Source organism: Ovis aries, chromosome 18 (assembly GCF_016772045.2).
Source record: "Ovis aries strain OAR_USU_Benz2616 breed Rambouillet chromosome 18, ARS-UI_Ramb_v3.0, whole genome shotgun sequence".
In the NCBI taxonomy this organism is placed as follows: Eukaryota; Metazoa; Chordata; class Mammalia; order Artiodactyla; family Bovidae; genus Ovis; species Ovis aries.
In genome coordinates this window covers 64,740,102-64,761,739 of record NC_056071.1, presented here as the reverse complement: position 1 = coordinate 64,761,739, position 21,638 = coordinate 64,740,102, and the positions used below count along the sequence as shown (strand labels likewise).

At 50.1% G+C, this 21,638-nt stretch overlaps 1 protein-coding gene, 1 non-coding gene and 1 pseudogene across 3 annotated transcripts in view; 1 reads left to right on the top strand and 2 right to left on the bottom strand.

Moving 5' to 3' along the window:
- Window positions 1–9,961, bottom strand: part of ZNF839 (zinc finger protein 839) — a 17,079-nt gene extending 7,118 nt beyond the window's left edge. The window contains exons 1-5 of one of the 2 annotated variants that reach the window (XM_042235521.2): window positions 9,654–9,961; window positions 3,625–4,455; window positions 2,489–2,695; window positions 843–935; window positions 23–172 (exon numbers count right to left, since the gene is read on the bottom strand). In XM_042235521.2, coding sequence (XP_042091455.1) covers window positions 23–172; window positions 843–935; window positions 2,489–2,695; window positions 3,625–4,455; window positions 9,654–9,941 — 1,569 coding nt within the window. In that variant the 5' untranslated portion in view covers window positions 9,942–9,961. Of the gene's footprint in view, window positions 1–22; window positions 173–842; window positions 936–2,488; window positions 2,696–3,624; window positions 4,456–8,811; window positions 9,626–9,653 lie in introns of those variants that run through there. The other variant, XM_042235522.2, reaches the window with a different exon arrangement.
- LOC106990319 (translationally-controlled tumor protein-like) lies at window positions 9,940–21,638 on the top strand (annotated as a pseudogene).
- Window positions 21,385–21,458, bottom strand: TRNAI-AAU (transfer RNA isoleucine (anticodon AAU)). Its single transcript has one exon. It is a non-coding gene; the product is annotated as a tRNA-Ile (tRNA).

The window sequence follows — 21,638 nt, the reverse complement described above, 5'->3', positions numbered from 1 at the left end:
ACTCCCCAGGGGAGCTTGTTACCTTATTGTTGTTTACTTCCAGAGGCGCCTGAGAACAGGGCCCGGAACTGCGGAGGTAATCTTGACACAGTTTCGTAACCATTTTATGCAGCTCTTCAAACTCCTTGTATACAGCTGGGAAGAGAGGTTTTGCTAGATGACCTTTTTCAACCTCAGTGAAGATAAAGATGACAAAGGGGGGGAAAAAAAAAAGATGTTTCAACCTAAGGCAAAGATGTGGAAAATACAGAGAGGACTCCGAAGGCGGGAAGGACACTCCTAAGCCCCCAGCCGCCAGCAGACTCGGCCTTCGCTCCCCAGCGAGAGCGCAGCGTGCCCTGCACTGTGCTCGGGGCAGCAGATGGCCGGGAGAAGCGGCCCAGGAAACCAGCCCCTGAGGGCCGCCGGAGAACGGTGGCTGGGGGAATGGCACGGACAGGCCCTGAGGGCCACACAGGCAGGTTCTGGGGCCCGCAGCTGGGGGAGGGCCGGGTCCCCACTCCTGGGGCGCTCCTGAAGTCCGGGTGCAGGCAGCAAGGCCGCATCTCGGCGCTGGCTCCTCGGGGGCGGGGCTGCCATGGAGGTGCGGGCAGGGCAGGGTGCGAGAGGAGAGGGGAGTCCACGCACACCGAGTCCACGAGGGCCTGCCTGGCGGCCTGTGCCGGCGCCCGGGCCGGACGTGCCGGCGCCCAGGCCGGACCAGCCGGCTCACTTCAGCCCTCTCTGGGGAAAGGAGATGATTCCCAAGGCCTGGCTCCATCTAAGAAAATATTACAAAGGATGCCTTTCTAAATAACTTCAGATCATCGCCTCAGTCGCTTAGCAACACTAAGGAGACCCACCTTCATCAGAAGAAATTCATACACGGTCACGACCTGAGCCAGCCGAGGCAGAGCCAACCCCACTAGATCGTCCCGGTCACACTGGTGGAGAAGCTACCGGAAGAAAGCGTTTGACATCTTTGAAAGAATTTTCCAGCAGCCAGTAAGTTGGTGCAACAAAACCCACAGGAGACAGAAAGTTCCCTAACGTCTCAGTGACTAAGCAGCTCTCAGCTGGGAGCGCTGTGCCTGTTACACAGCTCACGTGCTCACGCATAACCAGTCCTGTGATCAACTCTGCATTCAGAGTCTGCCCCCAACGGGAGCACCGAGCGAGCAGTGGGTACCAGGCCCTGGATGAGGACACAGCCGCGGTGGGGAAACGGGTTTCTGCTCCCCAGGGCTCACTAACTGGTGCCCGAGCCAAAAACACAGCAAGTCCCGAGGCAGCCCGCAACCAGGAGACCACACCAAGATACAGGGACAGGCAGGAGACGAGGACCTGGGGAGGGGCTGGGCTGGGGGGCGTGGATGGCGCAGGAGGGCGCAGTCCTCGGATGGGACTGGAGTGAGTGACGGGAAAAGAGGCGTCGTGGGCACCGTGTCCCCCCACACCCGGGACAGGGCCTGATTCTGGACACCCCTAGTCGTGTGTAAACCAGTGCCCATCTCTGGGGAGCTTCTCTTGTGCGGGATCAAGAGAGGCGCTCCTCGGAGGGTCCCTGATTCTCCGCAGGACAGTACGGCGCTTGGACAGTATGGTGCTGCTGGTCCCGGCCATGCGCTCCAGTGGCCTCACTGACCTGACCCAGCAGGGAGCGTCTCTGGGGTTCCGGTTCCTCATCTAAGCCGAGCTACTGACATGCAGTGAACTGAGCGCAGCTGGAACCCAGCAGAAAGTGCTCCCAGGATGGAAGCCATTCCCTCGTTTCGAATGTTAGTGAGCAAATCACATCAGAAGCCTCCTGACCTCCTACTCCTAAAACTCACTCAGCCAGGACTTGGTAACAAGCCCATGGGGAGGAAAGTTAATTCACCCGGGTTTAAATTTCCCGCTGGACCCTGCAGCCTCCTAGGCTTTCTAGAAAGCCATTTCCTCTCTGAAAACCACTTTCCCCTCATGTGTAGTTTGGAGGCCCAGGGCCCAGAAAGCCACTCTCTCTGGGGCTGGTTGTCTCATGTACTTATCTGTACTTTCCCTTTGCTATTTTTTTTACTTATTCTCTTTAAGATGCAGGTAAATAAATACATCCTCACCAAAGACAACGTAAGCTTGGGGTCCCACTCTTCTAAGCCAACCCAACTAAATTCAATAAACCTACTTTCAAGGGCTAGAATGGAGATTCTAGAGTTTAAAACCCAAAACATGCTTTTATATCTTGAAACTTTTTACAAAACAAAAACACCATTTCTGTTCTTTTCTAAACTGCTTCCACGCAAGCCCAAGTTATAATTATTCTACAAGCTATCAAGGCAAGCAGCTGGTACACCTAGGAATCATTTTGGGCAATGTTATCTTTGAATAGAGTGTTCATCCCATTACACATCAGGTGAACTGTTTGAGTCGATCTGGGCATTTTACTCTGAAATTCAGAAACCTAGAGTGAGTTGCCACATACCATGCCAGAGACACGGGTTTCAAGAACGGAGCTCTAAGAGTGACGCACCTCCTGGAGCCTGGCCCTGCTCCTCGTGGCCCCAGCACCCACTGGCGGGTGAGCCATGCCGCTCTGCTCCAGGACGGCTGTGCTGGGCTCTGTGGAGTAGCCTCTTCTTCTAGGTCCGGGATGTCTCTCTGATCCCAAAAGGGCTGAAAAACTTCCATTTTTTGCTTCAGACACCAGCGCTTCTTCAACTTCCACAGACTGACCATTCTAGATTGGGGTGCACACCCAAACCAAAATAAAATAATCATCCTTTATACACTGTAATGAAAACCTTAGAGCAGAAAAAATATCATCAAAGCAAGGAACTTGTAAATTATTCTTCTTGGCATAATCAAGACACATTAATGATAATCAATGCATCTTAAACAAAGGTTCCCTTAAAGATACCAGATGAACACCAGCCCGCAAATCTGGGCTGACAAACCATGATCATGGAGTGGTGCCCAAAATGAAACGAAACACTCTTCTGAGGTCACTGGATATTAAAAATTGACCTGAGCTTTGTTAATTCATAATTCACCCACAACTTGTAAACTTTTTTTACTGGATACACTTCAAATACCATAAAAGTCATCCTTTGGAAATATACAGAGAGGGGGACTTTAGAAAATTAACCAGGAAAAAAAAAAAAAAGAAAATTAACCAGGCTGTGTAAGCTCAGGGTCCTAACCACTGGACTGCCAGAGAAACACCTCAACACTGTTTTTTAAATAATGGACCAGTGCACATGGCACACAAACGCTCACCCCAGACGCACTGGGTTTCAGTGAATAAATGCTGACATAGTCATGCAAATCCATGGTGACTGGGTCTGCTTTGTCTGTGAGTTTCCAAAGGGGAAAAGCGGGGAGAGAAGCCGGTAGGCCGCGTTACTGCAGACGGTCCAGGAAGCAGACTTGTGGACCAGCGCCCCCACGCAAACCTTTCCCAAGGCCACCGTCATGTCAATGTCAGCAAGAGCGCTGCGATTCGTTTCCCTGACCAGCCCTGAAGGACCTGCGCCTGCATTCCACGGCACGCAGTGAGCCATGCTGCCAAGACAGGAGACACGCTGCTCTGTGCCAGCCAGGCGCACATATCGTCAACTCAAGGACAACGTGCAGGGACGAGGACACAACCACCAACAGCAAGGTTACCTGCAGGCCCCGCCACGCTGACGCAGCCCCTTCCTCAACTGGCGGAGCGGGCGTGGGCGGCCCCCGCGGCGCCAGGCTGCGGGTGTTGCCCTCTGCGGGGCCCGCGATCACGCTCCCATTGGCTTTCTCAGACGGTGACATCTCAGGCTCCAGGTGGCCGTGGCCTGGGTTAAGTTTAAAGTGCCGGGCCAGCCCCCCCTTTCCTATGTATGACTTTTCACATGTCTGACACTTGAAAGTTTTGGGCCTCAGGGAGCAGCTTGCCAAGTCAAAGAGCGCCTGCCTCCCTCTCTGATCTTCATCTTCTTCCACACTCAGTTCGGTGTAGTCGTCGGAGTCAGATGGGTGACCATCGGCCAAATCCTCTGTCTTGATGAATTTATAATCTTTAGCTTTATACTTGGGTGGTCGAGATATCCGTCCCGAACGTGTTTTCACTTTTAAAGACTTCTTTAGTTTCTCAGCGTGTTTTGTTTGCGAGCTGGAAATAAATAAACGTGCTGAACTGGATGAAACAGATGTGACTGCTGGCAGGCCAGAGGCTGACAGACGGACTGCTGCAGTGCTCCGGCCACTCGGCGGCTCGGCAGCCAAGACTGTCTTCACAGGGACTGGCCGGAGGGCAGGCAGCGGCCTCTGTATGAACACTCGAACAGGAGGCTGGGGGTGGTGACTCAGGACCTGAGAGCTGAGCCCCACCGCGCTGCAGTGCCCGCTGGGCGGCGGGCCCGGCCTGGCCGGCTTGGGCTGGATGGCGGCCAGCGCAGGCATCGGCTTTTCCTGACCTTTTGTCTCTCCAGATCTTACTTTGACACAAATGGCTTCCAATTGCTTAAACACAGAAAAAGAAAAGAAGCACTGTGCTTATCAACATTTCCACAATTTTGTTCCCATCTTAAACCCACTGCTGAAATTTTTTTCTAACTTACACATCTTACATATAAAAAAAACTCTATCTATTCTGTTTATACTGACGTTTATCAACATTTCTGCCCAGTCCATAGTCATCTATTTTACGTCACATTTCTTGTACTTGCATACATAAGAAGCATTTGCTTATATACACAAAATAAAAAGTTCATGTAACTACTCACCATTCCTACATAAATGCCTTCTGATAGCACTGGGTTGGCCAAAAAGTTTGTTCAGGTTTTTCTGTACAATCTTAACAGAAAAAACTGAATCAACTTTTTAGCTAGCCCAGTATCTACTCTATCATTGTTTAAAAAAATCCACTCAGTTGATCTCATGAACCATTAAAAAATATCCTTCTTTATAGTTTTACCACACTTAGAGTTCTTAGTACTCTAAATTGGACTCAGTTCAATACGTGGCCTTATTTTTTAAAGTTTTCAGTGAAATTCTGGAAACCAAAAAAGCCATCAAGAACTACGCACCTCGGGTCCTGGCACCTGCATTACGACGCGCGACGTTACTACACTGGGACGTCTTCTTGCCCCACGTCTGCTCGCCCTGTTTTTCTCCCTACCCCGAATGTGCTGTTTGTCGTTTGCGCGCATTCTTTACATCACACTTGTGCTTAATCGCTCATTCATGTCCAACTCTGTGACCCCATGGACTACAGCCCACCAGGCTCCTCTGACCATGGGGATTCTCCTGGCAAAAATACTGGAGTGGGTCGCCATGCCCTCCTCCAGGGGATCTTTCCAACCCAGGGATCGAACCCAGGTCTCCTGCATTACAGATGGATTCTTTACCAGCTGAGCTACCAGGGAAGCCCGTATTACACTTGTAGGTATCCCTAAAAATAAGTAGTTCTGTTTTGATGTGTTTTCAAACGTTATATAAGTGAATATCATCTCTTGTATCCTGGTGGGGTTTTTTCCTATCTTGCTTGTGAAATTCATCCAAGGGGAGGTGCATAGCCCTCGGGCACTCATTGCTCTGTAGCGCCCTCTGCAGCCCGCGGGCGCTCACTGCTCTGTAGCGCCCTCTACAGGCCTCGGGCGCTCACTGCTCTGTAGCGCCCTCTGCAGCCCGCGGGCGCTCACTGCTCTGTAGAACGAGGCAACAGGTGGCCTCCCGCCCTGTGGTCTCTGGTCTGCTCTGCGCAGTCACAGACCGCAGATGTGTGTGTACACACGTGTAAATTTCTCCAGGGCACACACCTAGGAGTTGGGCTGTATTTCATCAGCTTTTTTTTTTTTAACATCTAACAAAATTTTATCCTTTTGGCCCCATGGCTTGTGGGATCTTAGTTCCCCAACCAAGGATAGAATCTGAGCCCTTGGCAGTGAAAGAGCAGAGTACTAACCACTGGATGGCCAGGGAAGTCCCTAAAAATATTTTAAACGCATGGGCTTTTTGACCCAGCAATCTTGCTTCTTGGATCCCAGAAGAAACACTGGCACTGTCGCAAGGAGGTATGTCTAGGAGGCTGAAGGCAGTGCCATAACAGAAAACACCCGCCAAAGGCGAGGGCTGCTGGCGACTAGGTTCCACAAGTACTTTTTAGAAAAAGAATATTAATTTATTTGGCCATGCTAGGTTTTAGTTTCGACACTCAGTATTTTCGATCTTCACTCTGGCACGGGGGATCTTTAGTGTAGCGTGCAAACTCTTAGTTGTGACATGCAAGATCTAGTCCCCTGACCAGGGATCGAACTGGGCCCCCTGTATTGGGAGTGTGGAGTCTTAGCCACCAGACTACCAGGGAAGTCTGCACCAAGTTACTGAGCAGTGACCTTGTGCCTGATACAATGGTGTAGGTGTTCAGGAGACAGCAGTCATGGTCTCAGGGGGGTGGGCGGGGCAGCAAAACTAGGTTCCTGCCCCCACTGAGCAGAAACAAAGAGAGAAAAGACAGATAAACCTCATCACCCAGAGCCGACTTTTTCAACTCGCCACAGCTGACATCTTGGACCAGTCTGTCATGCCAGCTGAGCTGGGCAGTGTTGAGCACAGCCCCACATCTACCCAGCAGACGCCAGCAGCACTCCCCAAGCCGTCACAATCAAAACCTTTTCCAGTGACTTCCCTGGGGGTCCAGTGGTTAAGAATCTGCCTTCCAGTGCAGGGGATGTGGGCTCCACCCCTGGCTGGGGAACTAACATCCCACGTGTGTCTGGGCAACTAAGCCGGTGCCCCACACTCCAGAGCCTATGCTCCACAATGAAGACCCCGCGTGCCCCAACTAAGTCCCAGTGCAGCCAAACAGATTAAAACCAAAACCAAAATATCACCAGACGTTGCCAAGTGCCCTCTGTGGGGCAAAACTGCCCCCATTGAGAACCACCAATTTGGGGTCACTAACAGGCCCTCCTCTTTGGACTCAACCCTCTACCAAGGAAAGGATCAATAAAAATATAACAGGACAGAATGAAAACCTGAAATCAAGCTGGAGGTTGGAGTATATCTGTCTGCACATTATATACTTACTACAAACAGCAGACAATTCAATATATTGGTTTTTGAGGTGTGCAGAGCTGGCCCTGAGCCAATATGAATCAAATGACAACTAGCTCTACTTTGCTAGTTTTAAGAATCACATTTGTTTCCTTTTACTACCAATCACTTAGAATGTTTCTCTAAGCTCTTGAGGTATTATCAGATAATGCCATTAAAGAGAGAGACACACACACACACATAAACACAGAGCAAATCCTATTGTTTCTGAATTACCACAGGGGCAAAGCTGGTCTGATTTTTCAATCTGCTCTGCAGACTAGTTTACCAAGTGGGTATTCTACCTGATACCTGTTATATGTCTATTTCATTCAACAAACTTTTCCTAAGTATCGCTGGGGGCCAATTCATAAACAAGTCAGGTCCCAGCCTCACCCGTGGGGCCACCTGCAGGCCCGCTGACTCAGGTCTGCACTTTGCCTCAATGTCTGTACTTTCAAAAGCTCCACTGTTGCATCTGAAGGCAGACTGGGTTAATCGCGGAATGCTGATAGGAAAACACCACCAGCACAGCGCAACAGGTGCAGTAAGAGAAGCAGGGGCAGCTCAAGGCTGGCAGGCTTCCTGGAAGAGGTGACCTCCGCAGGGGTCCTTGAAGGATGAGTAGAATTTTGGAACAGACATTCTAGGTGTAAGGACAAACATGTGTGAATGGACGGATGCATGACAAGGAGTACTGTGTGTGGAGGAAACTGAAAATCTCTCTGTGGGGCAGGAACAAGGCTGGGAGGGGTAGGAGCTGACCTGAGGGAGTGCGTTCAGGTTGTACCTTCCAATCCACACCACCCCCCAGAGACCCTCCCCTGCCTGGGTTCTCCAATCACACCTGGGTCCCCGCCCCCACCATCTCTCCTCTTCCGCATTTTCAACTCGGACCCACCCTCCCAGATCTAGCTCAGACCACCTCGTCTCACCCCCTTGGCCAGAAACAACCTCATCCTTTCTCTCCGTGCATTTGGCTCTCTGTCCTATTTATTTATAATCTCTAGCTTTCTGACCTTGGCCAGAAGTTATCTGAGTGATGAGTTACCTCCTTGGTCACATAACCTCCATCTTGTGCGTCTCTATGGCCTTGGTGGCACAGCCAGGGGGCAAAGAGTATTACCAGAACTGAATGCAAAACCACAGTATCATGAATGCATTAAGTATTTATATCACCCCAATGAGAAGAGCTAGAGAACATGATCATGCTATCTAACTCCAATTAAGTTTGCTTTCATTTGGGGGAATACATCATTTTGGGGCTCTTTCCTAAGTTATCTAACCCAAAAAGCTATAGCAACATTCAACAGGCCCTGGAGTGCAGCCACACCTGGGGGAGGCTCAGGGTAAGCACTCAGCCTCTCTCAGCTCCTTCCTCATCTATAAAATGCTGATAAAAACACTTTTGTGTGGTTGCTGAGACCCAAGCAGTCCAGCACTGTGCTGGATAGAGAGAGGAGATGGACAGACTCGGCCACCAGAACCCTTCGGACTCCACAGACCTGCTGTGCAGGACTTCAGTGGGAGGCGTTTATGTCCTCAGCACAGTAGGAGACAAACATCCTACAAATAAGAAAGCCAAAGTCCAACGAGGTTGAATTACCCAAGGTCACACTTCTAAGAAGTTTGGTGTTTGGGCAGTCATACTTGTCTCCCCAAACTTGGGCGAGACAACTCTCCAGTCTTGATGATCAACTGGGTACCAATCTTAACTGGCCAAATCCCTCAGAAACAAAGACATAAGCTTAGTGAAGACTGATGATTCTACTCTCTACCTACTTCTTCTAGAGGCAGGATCTCTGTGGCACTTTTGGAGTGAGAAGCACGGTGACATTTACAAGCCCAGTGCTGAAAGGGAATGTGACTTTACAGGTGACATGAACGACCTCAGGCTTGGATGCTACTCTGGACGCTCTGGGATGTCAAGACCCATGTTCGAGTTCCAGCTTCCTTAGCGGCCAAGAGCTGTGTGACCTGGAAATCAGGCCACTGAGAAAGGACGCTGGCTAGCACACGGAGTGCTTTCACGGGTTTCATTCATTAAGCCAATGTCAGGCACCTGCCGGGTCTGTAACAGGGGTTGCAAACGCAGACGCCGCCACTGCGAGCAGGTGCTGCATCAAGTCACTAGAATGTACTTCGTTCGGCCCCCGAGTCTCGGCCGGGCCCCTTTGCAGCCCCTTCCACCGAAAGACTCTCTACGTTGGTTCCTTTTAATCCACTCAGGTCTCCGCTGCAGTGTCAGGCCTGGGGACCCCTCACTCGGGAGCAGCCCCCAGGTCCGGCCGCTCTTCATGGACTGGGGTCAAACGCTGCACCTGCCGCAGCGCCTGGACACCGTGAGCGCTCAACGAAAACGGGGCGAAACGCCCGCGAGAGGAGCCAGGCAGCGCGGAGGAGCCGCGGGCAGGGGCCCGGCGGGGTGGAGGAGCCGACGGTGCCGGCGCTGACAGGGGCGGGCGGCCTGCCGTCCCCAGGGAGCCGAGTATGGGGACGCCCTGAACTGTAACGGCCGCTCTCTCGGGCAGGGCGGCTCCAAGGCCTACGCGGAGAAGCCTTCCTTCCCCGCGCGAGGCCTCTCCCGGGCCTCAGTTGCCCCACGGCCCCGCCCGGCGCCTCACCTGCGGCGGCAGCAGGCGCGGCGGGCGCGGGGGCTCGGCGCCGGGGCCCCGCTGGAGGGCGGCCTGCTGGGCCGCGTCCCGCAGCCGCCGCGCCGCGTCCAGCACGCAGGGCGGCGGCGGCGGCTCCGCGGGCGGCTGCGCCTTCGTCACCTGCTCCAGGACGCGCCGCAGCTGCTCGGGGCCCAGCGGGGCCACGCGCGCCGCGCTCCCGCGCTGGGAAAAGGGAGCCCGGCCGCCGCTGCAGCCGTCCTCACCGCCACCCTCAGCTTCCGGCTCCGCGTCCGCCATGACAGCCGACGCGGAGACCCGAACCCGGGTCGCCGAGCGCCGGCGGCTCAAATGTGCGTCACCTGGGAAAGGAGGCAGCTACGAGTGCCCCGCAGGCCAAGACATCTCGGAAGGCGACCGCACCAGACTGACACCGCCGGTCGGTGGGCGGTTCAGGCCCCGCCCTGCCGCCCCTTCCCGCCCAGAATGCTACCCGGCCACATTGCCTCATTGTCAGGCCATATTCATCCTTCACCTGTCACCTCCTGCAAGAGGTGTCCAGCAAAAAGTCTTCGAGGTTCCAGAGCTCCTGGCCTAACATCACATTGTCCAAACGCTCTCAGCGTCACCTGAAAACCCTGTCTGGACCTGCGGAGGCATGGATCAGCAGTGGCCCACTGCAGGGGCAGGGGCTCCGGGTGCAGCAGGCTTGGGTGTGGCAGACCCTGTTAGAGGAGATCGCCGTTAACCCCACCATAGAGTTGCAGAGCAGACGACCCCAAAACTGCAGAACAATTATACCAAATAAATTCTCCCACTGTTAAGAAAGTTCTAGGACCTACAACAGATTGCCCAACCTGGGGATCTGGCAGTGGGACTGAGAACCCCCAGGGGAATTTGACTTTGGAGGGCAGTGGGATTTGCTTACAGAACTTACATAGGACTGGGGGAATAGACTCTTGGAGGGCACAAACAAAATGTTCTGCACACCAGTACCCAGGAGAAAGGAGCAGTGACCCCACAGAGACTGACTCAGACTTTCCTGTGAGTGTCCATGAGTATCGGGCAGAGGCAGGCGCAGGGTCGAGGGCACTGAGTGCAGCTGTGCGCGCAGGAGACCTTTTGAAGGGGGTTGCCATTATCTTCGTCATGGCTTCCCTCGTAGCTCAGTGGGTAAAGAATCTGCCTGCAATGCAGGAGACCCAGGTTCAGTCCCTGGCTCTGGAAGATCCCCTGGAGAAGGAAATGGCAACCCGCTCCAGTATTCTTACCTGGAGAATTCCGTGGACAGAGGAGCTTTGTGGCTACAGTCCATGGGGTTGTAAGAGTCGGACGCGACTTAGCAACTAAACCACCACCACCACCATTATCTTCATTACCTCCGCCATAGTTTGGTCTCAGTCAAACAACAGGGAGGGAACACAGCCCAGCCCATCAACAGAAAATTGGATTGAAGATTTACTGAGCATGGCCCCACCAATCAGAACAAGACCCAGTTTCCCCCACAGTCAGTCTCTCCCATCAGGAAGCTTCTATAAGCCTCTTATCCTTATCCCTCAGAGGGCAGAGAGAATGAAAACCGCAATCACAGAAACTAATCAAAACCAGTCACATGGACCACAGCCTTGTCTAACTCAATGAAACTATGAACCACGCCTTATAGGACAACCCAAGACAGAGGGGTCATGGTGGAGAATTCGACAAAACGTGGTCCACTGGAGAAGGAATGGCAAACCACTTCAGTACTCTTGCCTAGAGAACTCCATGAACAGTATGAAAAAACAAAAAGATAGGATACTGAAAGATGAACTCCCAGGTCGGTAGGTGCCCAATATGCTACTGAAGAGCAGTGGAGAAATAACTCCAGAAAGAATGAAGAGACGGAGCCAAAGCAAAAACAACACCCAGTTGTGGATATGACTGGTGATGGAAGTAAAGTCCGATGCTGTTAAAACAATATTGCATAGGAACCTGGAATGTTAGGTCCATGAATCAAGGCAAATTGGAAGTGGTCAAACAGGAGATGGCAAGAGTGAACATCGACATTCTAGGAATCAGAGAAAAAGAAATGCAAAAAGGCAGAATGGTTGAGGAGGCCTTACAAATAGCTGAGAAAAGAAGAGAAGTTAAAGGCAAAGGAGAAAAGGAAAGATATACCAATGTGAATGCAGAGTTCCAAAGAATAGAAAAGAGAGATGAGCAAGTCTTCCTCAGTGATCAAGGCAAAGAAATAGAGGAAAACGATAGAATGAGAAAGACTAGAGATCTCTTCAAGAAAATTAGAGATATCAAGGGAACATTTCATGCAAAGATAGGCACAATAAAGGACAGAAAGGGTGTGGACCTAACAGAAGCAGAAGATATTAAAAAGAGGTGGCAAGAATACACAGAAGAACTATACAAAAAAGATCTTCATGACCCAGATAACCACAATGGTGTGATCACTCACCTAGAACCAGACATCCTGGAATGTGACATCAAGTGGGCCTTAGGAAGCATCCCTACAAGCAAAGCTAATGGAAGCGATGGAACTCCAGCTGAGCTATTTCAAATCCTAAACGATGATGCTGTGAAAGTGCTACACTCAATATGCTAGCAAATTTGGAAAACTCAGCAGTGGCCACAGGACTAGAAAAGGTGTGTTTTCATTACAATCCCAAAGAAAGACAATGCCAAAGAATGCTCAAACTACTGCACAATTGCATTCATCTCACACGCTAGTAAAATAATGCTCAAAATTCTACAAGCCAGGTTTCAACAGTACATGAGCCATGAACTTCCAGATGTTCAAACGATTTACAAAAGGCAGAGGAACCAGAGATCAAATTGCCAACATCCACTGGATCGTCGAAAAAGCAAGAGAGTTCCAGAAAAACATCTATTTCTGTTTTGTAGACTATACCAAAGCCTTTGACTGTGTGGATCACAATAAACTGAAAAATTTGTTCAAGAGATGGGCATACCAGACCACCTTACCTGCCTCCTGAGAAATCTGTATGCAGGTCAAGAAGCAACAGTTAGAACCGGACATGAAACATCAGACTGGTTCCAAATCGGGAAAGGAGCACCTCAAGGCTGTGTATTTTCACCCTGTTTATTTAACTTATATGCAGAGTACATCATGTGAAATGCTGGGCTGGATTAAGCACAAGCTGGAATCAAGATACCAATAACCTCAGATACACAGATGACACCACCCTTATGGCAGACTGCAGCCATGAAAGTAAAAGACGCTTGCTCCTTGGAAGAAAAGCTATGACCAACCCAGACAGCATATTAAAAAGCAGAGATGTTATTTTGCCAACGAAGGTCCATCTAGTCAAAGCTATGGTTTTTCCAGTAGTCATGTATGGATGTGAGAGTTGGACTGTAAAGAAAGCTGAGTGCTGAAGAATTGATGCTCTTGAACTGTGGTGTTGGAGAAGACTCTTGAGAGTCCCTTGGACTGCAAGGAGAAAGACCCAACCAATCCATCCTAAAGAAAACCAGTCCAGAATATTCATCGGAAGGACTGCTGCTGAAGCTGAAACTCCAATACTTTGGCCACCCAATGCGAAGAACTGACTCACTGGAAAAGACCCTGATGCTGGGAAAGATTGAAGGCAGGAGGAGAAAGGGATGACAGAGGATGAAATGGTTGGATGGTGTCACCGACTCAATGGATGAGTTTGCACAAGCTCTGGGAGTTGGTGATGGAAGGGAAGCCTGGTGTGCTGCAGTCCATGGAGTTGAAAAGAGCTGGACACGACTGAGTGACTGAACTGAACTGAGAGGGAGTTCACAGTGTGCATTTTGATCAAGCGTGGTCCCCAACCCTGAAATTGTTTCCCTGTCGGCCCACTCCTCCTGCCCGCTCACCCAAAGGCACTCACTCATCAGTGCCCGTTGGTTCACGCTCAGGGAGTGAATGATAGATGCATGAATATGAATGAATGAATGAGCAGAGGAACCTCCCCCCCCCCTTCACACTTCAGTCGCAGCTCTGCCACCCCTCTTCTTCCTTTCCCAATCTGCCCTCCCCGCCTCTCCTGGTTCCCAGTGTCTTATAGCCACAAGCACTAAGGCTGCCGTAGGGCCATCAGTCAACAAGCACTAACTAAGCGCTTGTCGGGTGAGTCATCATCCCTGCCCTCTACGTATAGTCTAGGCTGGAGGGGAGGAGCCTAGCATTTGCAGCATGATGTGGTGAATCCATGATGCTCATGGTTGGGGAAGCTGGGGGCCAGGCTTATTCATACCAGAGAAGTTTCCAGTAATCTTTCGGATAATTTTTCTCTCCACTGGACCACCATGATCGTCATCCCCCATCATCATCACCATCATTTCATCATCAGAGTCAATAATCTTGCATTCATTATTCCCTGCAGTGTCTAACTTAATTCATTAGTAGCCTCACTAAGGATTGGCCAAAAGAGAGATCAGATTCGTGGGATTTGCTCCAATTTCTTAATCCTTTTCTTCTTTCATTAAAAAAAAAAAAAAAACTTTCAAATGAAAGACTTTCTCATCCTTTCATCCTCAAACGTCAGACAGGTCCTCTCTGACATCTAAGAAAGAACTGTCCCCTCATCTAGAACACAGTATCCCATTTATCTTTTTTTGAGCCTGTCAGGGAGGAAAAACTTTTCCCCTATCCGCCTATGTTCTGTCTCTGAGGGCTTGTGAATTAAGCTGACAAAAGACAGATTAACAAGAGAAAAGACAAATATTAGGGAGTTCCCTGGTGGCCTAGTGGCTAGGATCTGATGTTTTCACTGTGGAGCTCTGGATTCAATCTCTAATCAGCAAACCATGCTACACGGCCAAAATACACACATAAACACACAAAAAAAGAACAGGCAAATTTTAATGTAATGTATTTTTATTAATGTACCAATGGAATTCACAGAAAAATGTGGCAGTTAGAATGTGGGGCTTATACATTATCTTAACAGGGGAAGGGATGGAGGGAGAGGGCACTTATGGGAAAACAAACAACTTAGGCAAGATAAACAGGCGCTAACCTAGGGTAGATGGGAGATGGGATAGGCTCCTGACAATGCCTGCTCAAGGGTGATGGCAGCTTTCCCTGTCCAGTGGTGAAAGTCAGCCTTGCCTGGTTGTTCCCCGGAAAGAGGATTTAAGACAACCGAATTCTTTTGGAAGGCTCTACTTTAGGCAGGAAAGACTTTTCAGGAGCTAAAACGGCTTCTGTTCAAAATAATTTTTATGCCATAGAGGTGAATTCTGGACCCTTTCAAGTCCTTGTTAGAGGTGAATTCTGGACCCTTTCAAGTCCTTGTTTAGGGCAAGTTATGGGCTCAGAGGGCAGCAACTTAGGCTGGCTCCTCCCCTGCAAGGCCTCTGCATCTAACAAGGTGCCTGTCATACACACCCCAGGTGTTGATGCCGAAAGCTCAGCCTCTCTACACTGGTGCTGAACTACATCTCGGAGACTGAGTTTTGGGTGAAATAGAAATGAATAGCTGTGTCGCTTTGCCAGGCAAAGGGGGCACAGCGGCCTTGTATCTCTCAATATAGTGTGTCCTCCCCTGGGAGGACTTGCTGAGGAGCTTTATAGCTGCAGCCCCAGGGTGGGGTTGCTGACGAGGCTAGAGCATGCACAGGGCCCACACTCCAGGACTCTCAAGTGCTCAGCCTCCTAATCACAGCGAGCTTCTCTGGGGCCTTCAGTCTTGCCTCAGGCTCTTTCTTAGCTGTTCCTCCCTTGATTAGCAACTGTTGGAATCTGCGCTTGGGACTCAGGGAAGGTCGTGGAGGCTGGAGTCTCCCCTACAAACAAGAAATGGGGGACAGAAAGGCTTCCGGGTTCTTCCCTGGTGGCTCAGAGGTAAAGAATCACCAGGCAATGCAGGAGACATGGGTTCGGTCACCGACGCAGGAAGATCCACATGCTGCGGAGCAGCTAAGCCCAGGCAACCCCTGAGCCTGTGCTCCAGAGCCCGGGAGCCACGACTACCGAAGCCCGAGTGCCCTGGAGCCTGAGCTCCGCACCGAGAGACGCCACCACGGAGGGAGGCCCGCACCCACAGAGTAGCCTCCACCCTTCCCGACCAGAGAAACGCCTGTGCATCAGTGCAGACCCAGCGCAGCCAAAAATAAAATAAATGAATAAATGGAATAAAATAATAAAGGCTTCCATGCCTAGGAGCCCACAGGGTCCTGCTTGATTTCAGTGTGAGTAATCTGAGTACAGGTGCCTATTCTAGCGGTCAGGAGCCCCAGGTTCTCCTTCTAACTAACTGTTCATAATAATAATGGTCCCATCGCACACTGTATCTATCTATTTATTTTATTTCTGGCTGCGCTGCGTCTGCATCGCTGTACGCAGGTTTCTCTGGCTGCAGAGAGCGGGGCGCGGGCTACTCTTTGGTCACAGTGCACACGCTTCTCATTGCGATGGCTCCTCTTGTTGCCCAAGGGCCGCAGCAGCTTCGGTTCCCAGGCTCTAGAGCACGGGCCCAGCAGCTGTGGCGCACGGGCTTAGTTGCCCAATGGCATGTGGAATCTTCCCGGATCAGAAATTGAATCCATGCGTCTGCATTGGCAGGCGGATACTTTACCACTGAGCCCCAAGAAAGCCCTCCATCACACTGTTAGTACACACGGAGCACTTGCCAAAGGCGTTAAGCCTGTAGTCTGTGGACTTGAGCTGTTACTCATTTCAGTCAGAGCTGAAGGCACATTTGAGAAAAGAATGAATGAATGGTCCAGCAGATGTTCTCACTTGAGACTTTTTCAAACATGATTGGACCTTGACGTAAGGTGGCATCCACCCTTAAAAGCCTTTGCTAAACGAAAAACTCCTGGGAACTTCCCTGGCAGTCCAGTGGCTAAGACTCCACGCTCCTAAGGCAGCGGGCCCCAGTTCAATCCCTGCTGGGGAATTAGATCCCACGTGCTGCATTCACATGCCACAACTAAAGACCCTGCGACAGAGATGGAAGATTCTGGTGCCGCAACTGAGGCCCAGGGCAGGCAAATAAATAATAAACATTTTTTAAAGATCTAAAAATGCCTGACTTGGACTATGAGCGAGAAATTCATCCAGCTGCCCTCTCGCTACATACTGCAGAGCTGAGAGGAAGAAATGTGAAGTCTAACCAGCCAGAATGGTCGTCAAAAAATCCACAAACAATAAATGCTGGAGAGGGTATGGAGAGAAGGGGATTCTCCCACACTGTGGGGAGGCATATAAATTGGGACAGCCACTATGGAGAACAGTATTGTCTTTTAGTCGATACGCCGTGTCTCTTTTGCGACCTCATGGACTCTAGCCTGCCAGGCTTCCCTGTCCATGGAATTTCCATGGAATACTGGAGTGGGTTGCCTGCATTGACAGGGTGTCCCTTTTACCACTGAGCCACCAGATGGTAAACTGGAAAAAAAAAACAAACCCTAAAAATAGATCTACCATGTGCTGTGCTCAGTTGTGTCCGACCCTTGGCAACCTTTGGACTGTGGCCCGCCAGTCCATGGGATTCTGTCCATGGGATTCTCCAGGCAAGGATACTGGAGTGGGGTGCCATGCCCTCCTCCAGGGGATCTTCCCGACCCAGGGATGGAACCCATATCTCCAGCAGGTCCTGCATCATAGTCAGGTTTTTTTACCCACTGAGCCACCCGGGAAGCCCAGAGGTATCATATGACCCTTCAGTCCCACTCCTGGGCATATATGTAGAAAAACCATGGTCTGGAAAGATACATGCACCCCAGAGATCACTGCAGCACTTTTTACAACAGCTAAGACATGGAAGCGGCCTAGATGTCCATCAACAGAGGAATGCATAAAGTGCGGTACATATACACAATGGGATATTACTCAGCCCTTAAAAAGAATGAAATAATGCCCTTTGCAGCAACATGGACGGACCTAGAGTGTCATGCTGCGTGAAGTCAGACAGAGAAGGAGAAAGAGCCTATGGCATCTCTTATACGGGCAGTTTATAAAGAAATGATACAAATGAACTCAAAATAGGAAGAGACTCACAGACTTAGAACAAGAATTTGTTGCTGAGGAAAGCCTAGTTAGGGAGTTTGGACATGTACACACTGCTCTGTTTAAAATGGATAACCAACAAGCACCTATTGCATAGCACGCGGAACGCTAGTCAGTATTATGCGGCAGCCTGGATGGGAGGGGAGTTTGGGCGAGAATGGATGTACACATATGAAAGGCTGAGTCGCTTCCTTGTTCACCTGAAGCTATCACAACATTGTTAATTGGCCATGTCCCAATACAAAATAAAAAGTTAACAAAAAATGCGAAGCCTAAGATCTCCCTGAAAAACAAAACACAAAATGTAGCAAAAGATTTCCAGATGCTTCTGCTACCCAAAAGTGGGATTCGCCTCTAGGTGAGTGTGGACCCAAAAGACAGCCAAGTCAAAATCTGAAGGAAGGGCGCATTCCTTGCAGGAAGTAAGGAGACCACCAGGGATCTTTCCTAAAGTGGTGTCAATTCAAACAGCAAAACTGGGGAAGGGGCTTGGGTGGTATATACATATTCATGAAGGGGATTGAGCAGAGGAGAATTCAGCACAGCAGTGGGGCAAAGATGCTCATTGAAATCAGGAGAGTCAGAAAACGTCAACATCACGAACCTTTAGGTTCCAGTAGATCTGGCAGAGGGAGTTTAAATTCTGCAAAACAGCTCAAGAAAGTGCTTCAGGCTAATCTTTACCTTTGAAACAGAACTGGGAGTCTTTACAACGGATTTATTATCTTTGGTACTGTCACTTCTCTTGCCACATAACAGTTTGTTCTCTGTGCCCTTCAGGTTGTTACCACTGAGCTTTTCCGCCTGCTCACCCCCACGTTCGGCTGCACTGGGTTTGCTCTGAGCTCCAGCTTCCTACTAAGCTAGCGCTGCTGCGGTCTCCCTCCAGGCACCATCATAATCATCTGCGAGGACCTCATCAGCCATGATGAGATGTTCTCTGCCATCTGCCACATCCTGGAGGTTGCAGACCCGCTGTCGTGGACAGATCGTGTCTGGAGGTGGAAGGGAATATGGCCAGTAGGACAGAGGGCAACACTGATGACTCGCTCGTTGGCGGAAATTTCTCTGCTGAAGACCCCCAAGGATGAAGGAACTGAAAGCACAGCAATCGCTGACATTGATATTGTCATGAACCATCACTTGCAGGAAATCCGCTTCACAAAAGAAGCCTACAAGTGAAACGGGAGAGAAAGGGGGTGGGGCACAACCTTGAAAAGGATGGCATAGCCCTAGGACACAACATAAATGGCTAGAGCCAACGGGGTCCAAGATGGTGACAAGACTTCCACTAGACTTTGAGCCTCAGTGTATGCTCACTGTAACGTGTCAGCAAGCTAACTGACACACTCACAGGCGCTCATTAGCATATGAAATTACCCACCCCAGTAAAAAGTGGCAACCCGTACCCTGGAGCTGCTCTTGCCTTCCGAGATGGCCCACGCTCTGCCTGTGGAGTGTTTCTCTCTAAATAAATCCACTTCTCACCTATCACTTTGTCTCTCACAGAATTCTTTCTGCGATGAGACATCAAGAACCTGAGCTTCATTAAGTCCTGAGACCAGGTGTGTGATCTCAGTTAAAAGACCATGAGCTCAAGTCCCAGTGTGGGTTGAACAGTTTTACAATAAATACGTGAAAGATTACATGAGGTCAATCAAAGGGAAACTTGAAGAGGAGACCAGAAAAACTAAAACCTTTTACGACAGGGGCTGCGGAACAAACCAAGCACATCCTTACTAGTTTCAAAAACGACTGGTTCTTTATTAGTGTACACATGGATTCAGATGGCATGGTTGCTCTGCTGGACTACTGTGAGGACGGTGTGACCCCATACATGATTTTTCTTTAAGGATGGCTTAGAAATGGAAAAATGTGAACACACTTGGCTGTGAGTTTGAAACAACTATCCTCACAACTGGCTGCCTGCTGCTTTTCATCCACACAACACCAGGACTTAGATCACTGGGACTGATGTCATCCTGAGCTTTTCATTTATTTTCTCATTGATTTAGAGCTTCCCTGGTGGCTCAGAGTTGTTGCTGTGTTGTTTTTGTTTTTTTTTTTATAATTTTTATTAATTTCTTATTGGAGGAAAACGGCTTTGCAGTGTTGTGTTGGTTTCTGTCGTACATCAACATGAATCAGTCACAGGGATACATATGTCCCCTCCCTCTTGAACCTCCCTCCCGTCTCCCACCCAATCCTACTCCTCTAGGCTGTCACAGAGCACTGGGTTCAGCTCCCTCCCTCCCTCGGCATATTCCCACTGGCTCTCTGTTTTACATATGATAATACATCTGTTTCAGCGCTACCCTCTCCTTCCTTCCCTGTGGAGTGGAGGTATGATTTTTCAGGGGAAAAAACACATGTCATATAGGCTGTCTAAAAATTGTTGTTGTTCAGTCGCTAAGTCATGTCCAGCTCTTTGTGACCCCGTGAACTGCAGCATGGCAGAGTTTCCTGTCCTTCACCGTCTTCCAGAGTTTGCTCAAGCTCACATCCATTGATGCCATCCAACCATTTCATCTTCTGTTGTCCCTTCTCCTCTTGCCCTCAGTCTTTCCAGCATCAGGGTCTTTTCCAGTGAGTCAGCTCTTTGTATCCGGAGGCCAAAGTATTAGAGCTTCAGCTTCAGCATCAGTCCTTCCAGTGAATATTCAGGGTTGATTTCTTTTAGGATTTACTGGTTTGATCTCCTTGCTGTCCAAGGGAATCTCAAGAGTCTTCTCTAGCACCACAATTCAAAAGCATTGATTCTTTGGTGCTCAGCCTTCTATAAAGGTCCAACTCACACATCCCTGTATGATTACTGGATAAACCATAGACTTGACTAGACAGGCCTTTGTCGGCAAAGTGATGTCTCTGCTTTTTAATATGCTGTCTGGGTTTGTCATAGCTTTTCTTCCAAGGAGCAAGCATCTTTAATGTCTAAAACTAACATGCATTTAAACTAAACAAGTCTCATTATTACTGAGACCTGTTCAAGGACAAGTATGATGGCCAGGCTTAGAACACGAATTAGCTAGGTCTGAAAGGGCTTTTCTCATGTCCTGAAATCTATGCCTGGTTCTCTTTCTCCCCGGCCTGCTACCCTATTTGCTTTCTAACCCTAACTCCTCACTACAGACTGGGCTCATCTGGCCGGTTCTTGTCTCCACGCCTGCCGCCTGCCGGGATGCATGTCTGTTTCCGGGTTCCCCAGCTGGACTAGGATGCGTGCAGTAGGCTCTCCATAAACACGTGGGGAATGGCCTTCGCTCCGGCAGCACATGCACTAAAATCTGAAGGATACAGAGATAGGGCCCCTGAGCAAAGACGACACGCAAATTCGTGAAGCCTTCCATAAAAAAAAAAAAAAAAAAAAAAAAGAACCGCAACAACAACAATTAAAAAAAAACAAAAACGTGTGTAATGAATGAATTCCAAGGCTGGATTTTCAACCCTAAGAAACTCCAGAAAACTGAAAACTGAGGTCCCCCTGAGGGCTCTCAGAAGCTCTGCATTGGGGAGAAACCCGCAGTGACATCGGAGAGTATCCTAAAATATGCCCGAATCGAGCAGCATGCCCCCAGCTGGGGTACCCTCCCCTCCCTCCGCACCCCGCCCCGACTTCCGACCCAAGTCCAGAGTGACTCCGCGACTCCTTCTGTTTGCACGCGGCCCACGGCACTCAAGAAGCCTATTTTTCAAGAGAGTTGTGAAACAAATTCATAAGCTGGGAAAAAAAAAAAGTCCACTTTGTGGCCCGTACGGGGATCGAACCCGCGACCTTGGCGTTATTAGCACCACGCTCTAACCAACTGAGCTAACCGGCCACCTGGGTGGATGGCGCCGCCGGCTCACTTACCAGATATCCACGCCTGCGCCGCATGGAGCCAGCGGAGCGCCGCGGGGCGGAGTCCGCCGCGCCGACTTCCAGCCGGCGCCCGCCCACCAGCGCTGCCGCGGTCCTCCTAGTCACCCCCGTGGGCCAGATAAAACAACTGAGGCCTTGA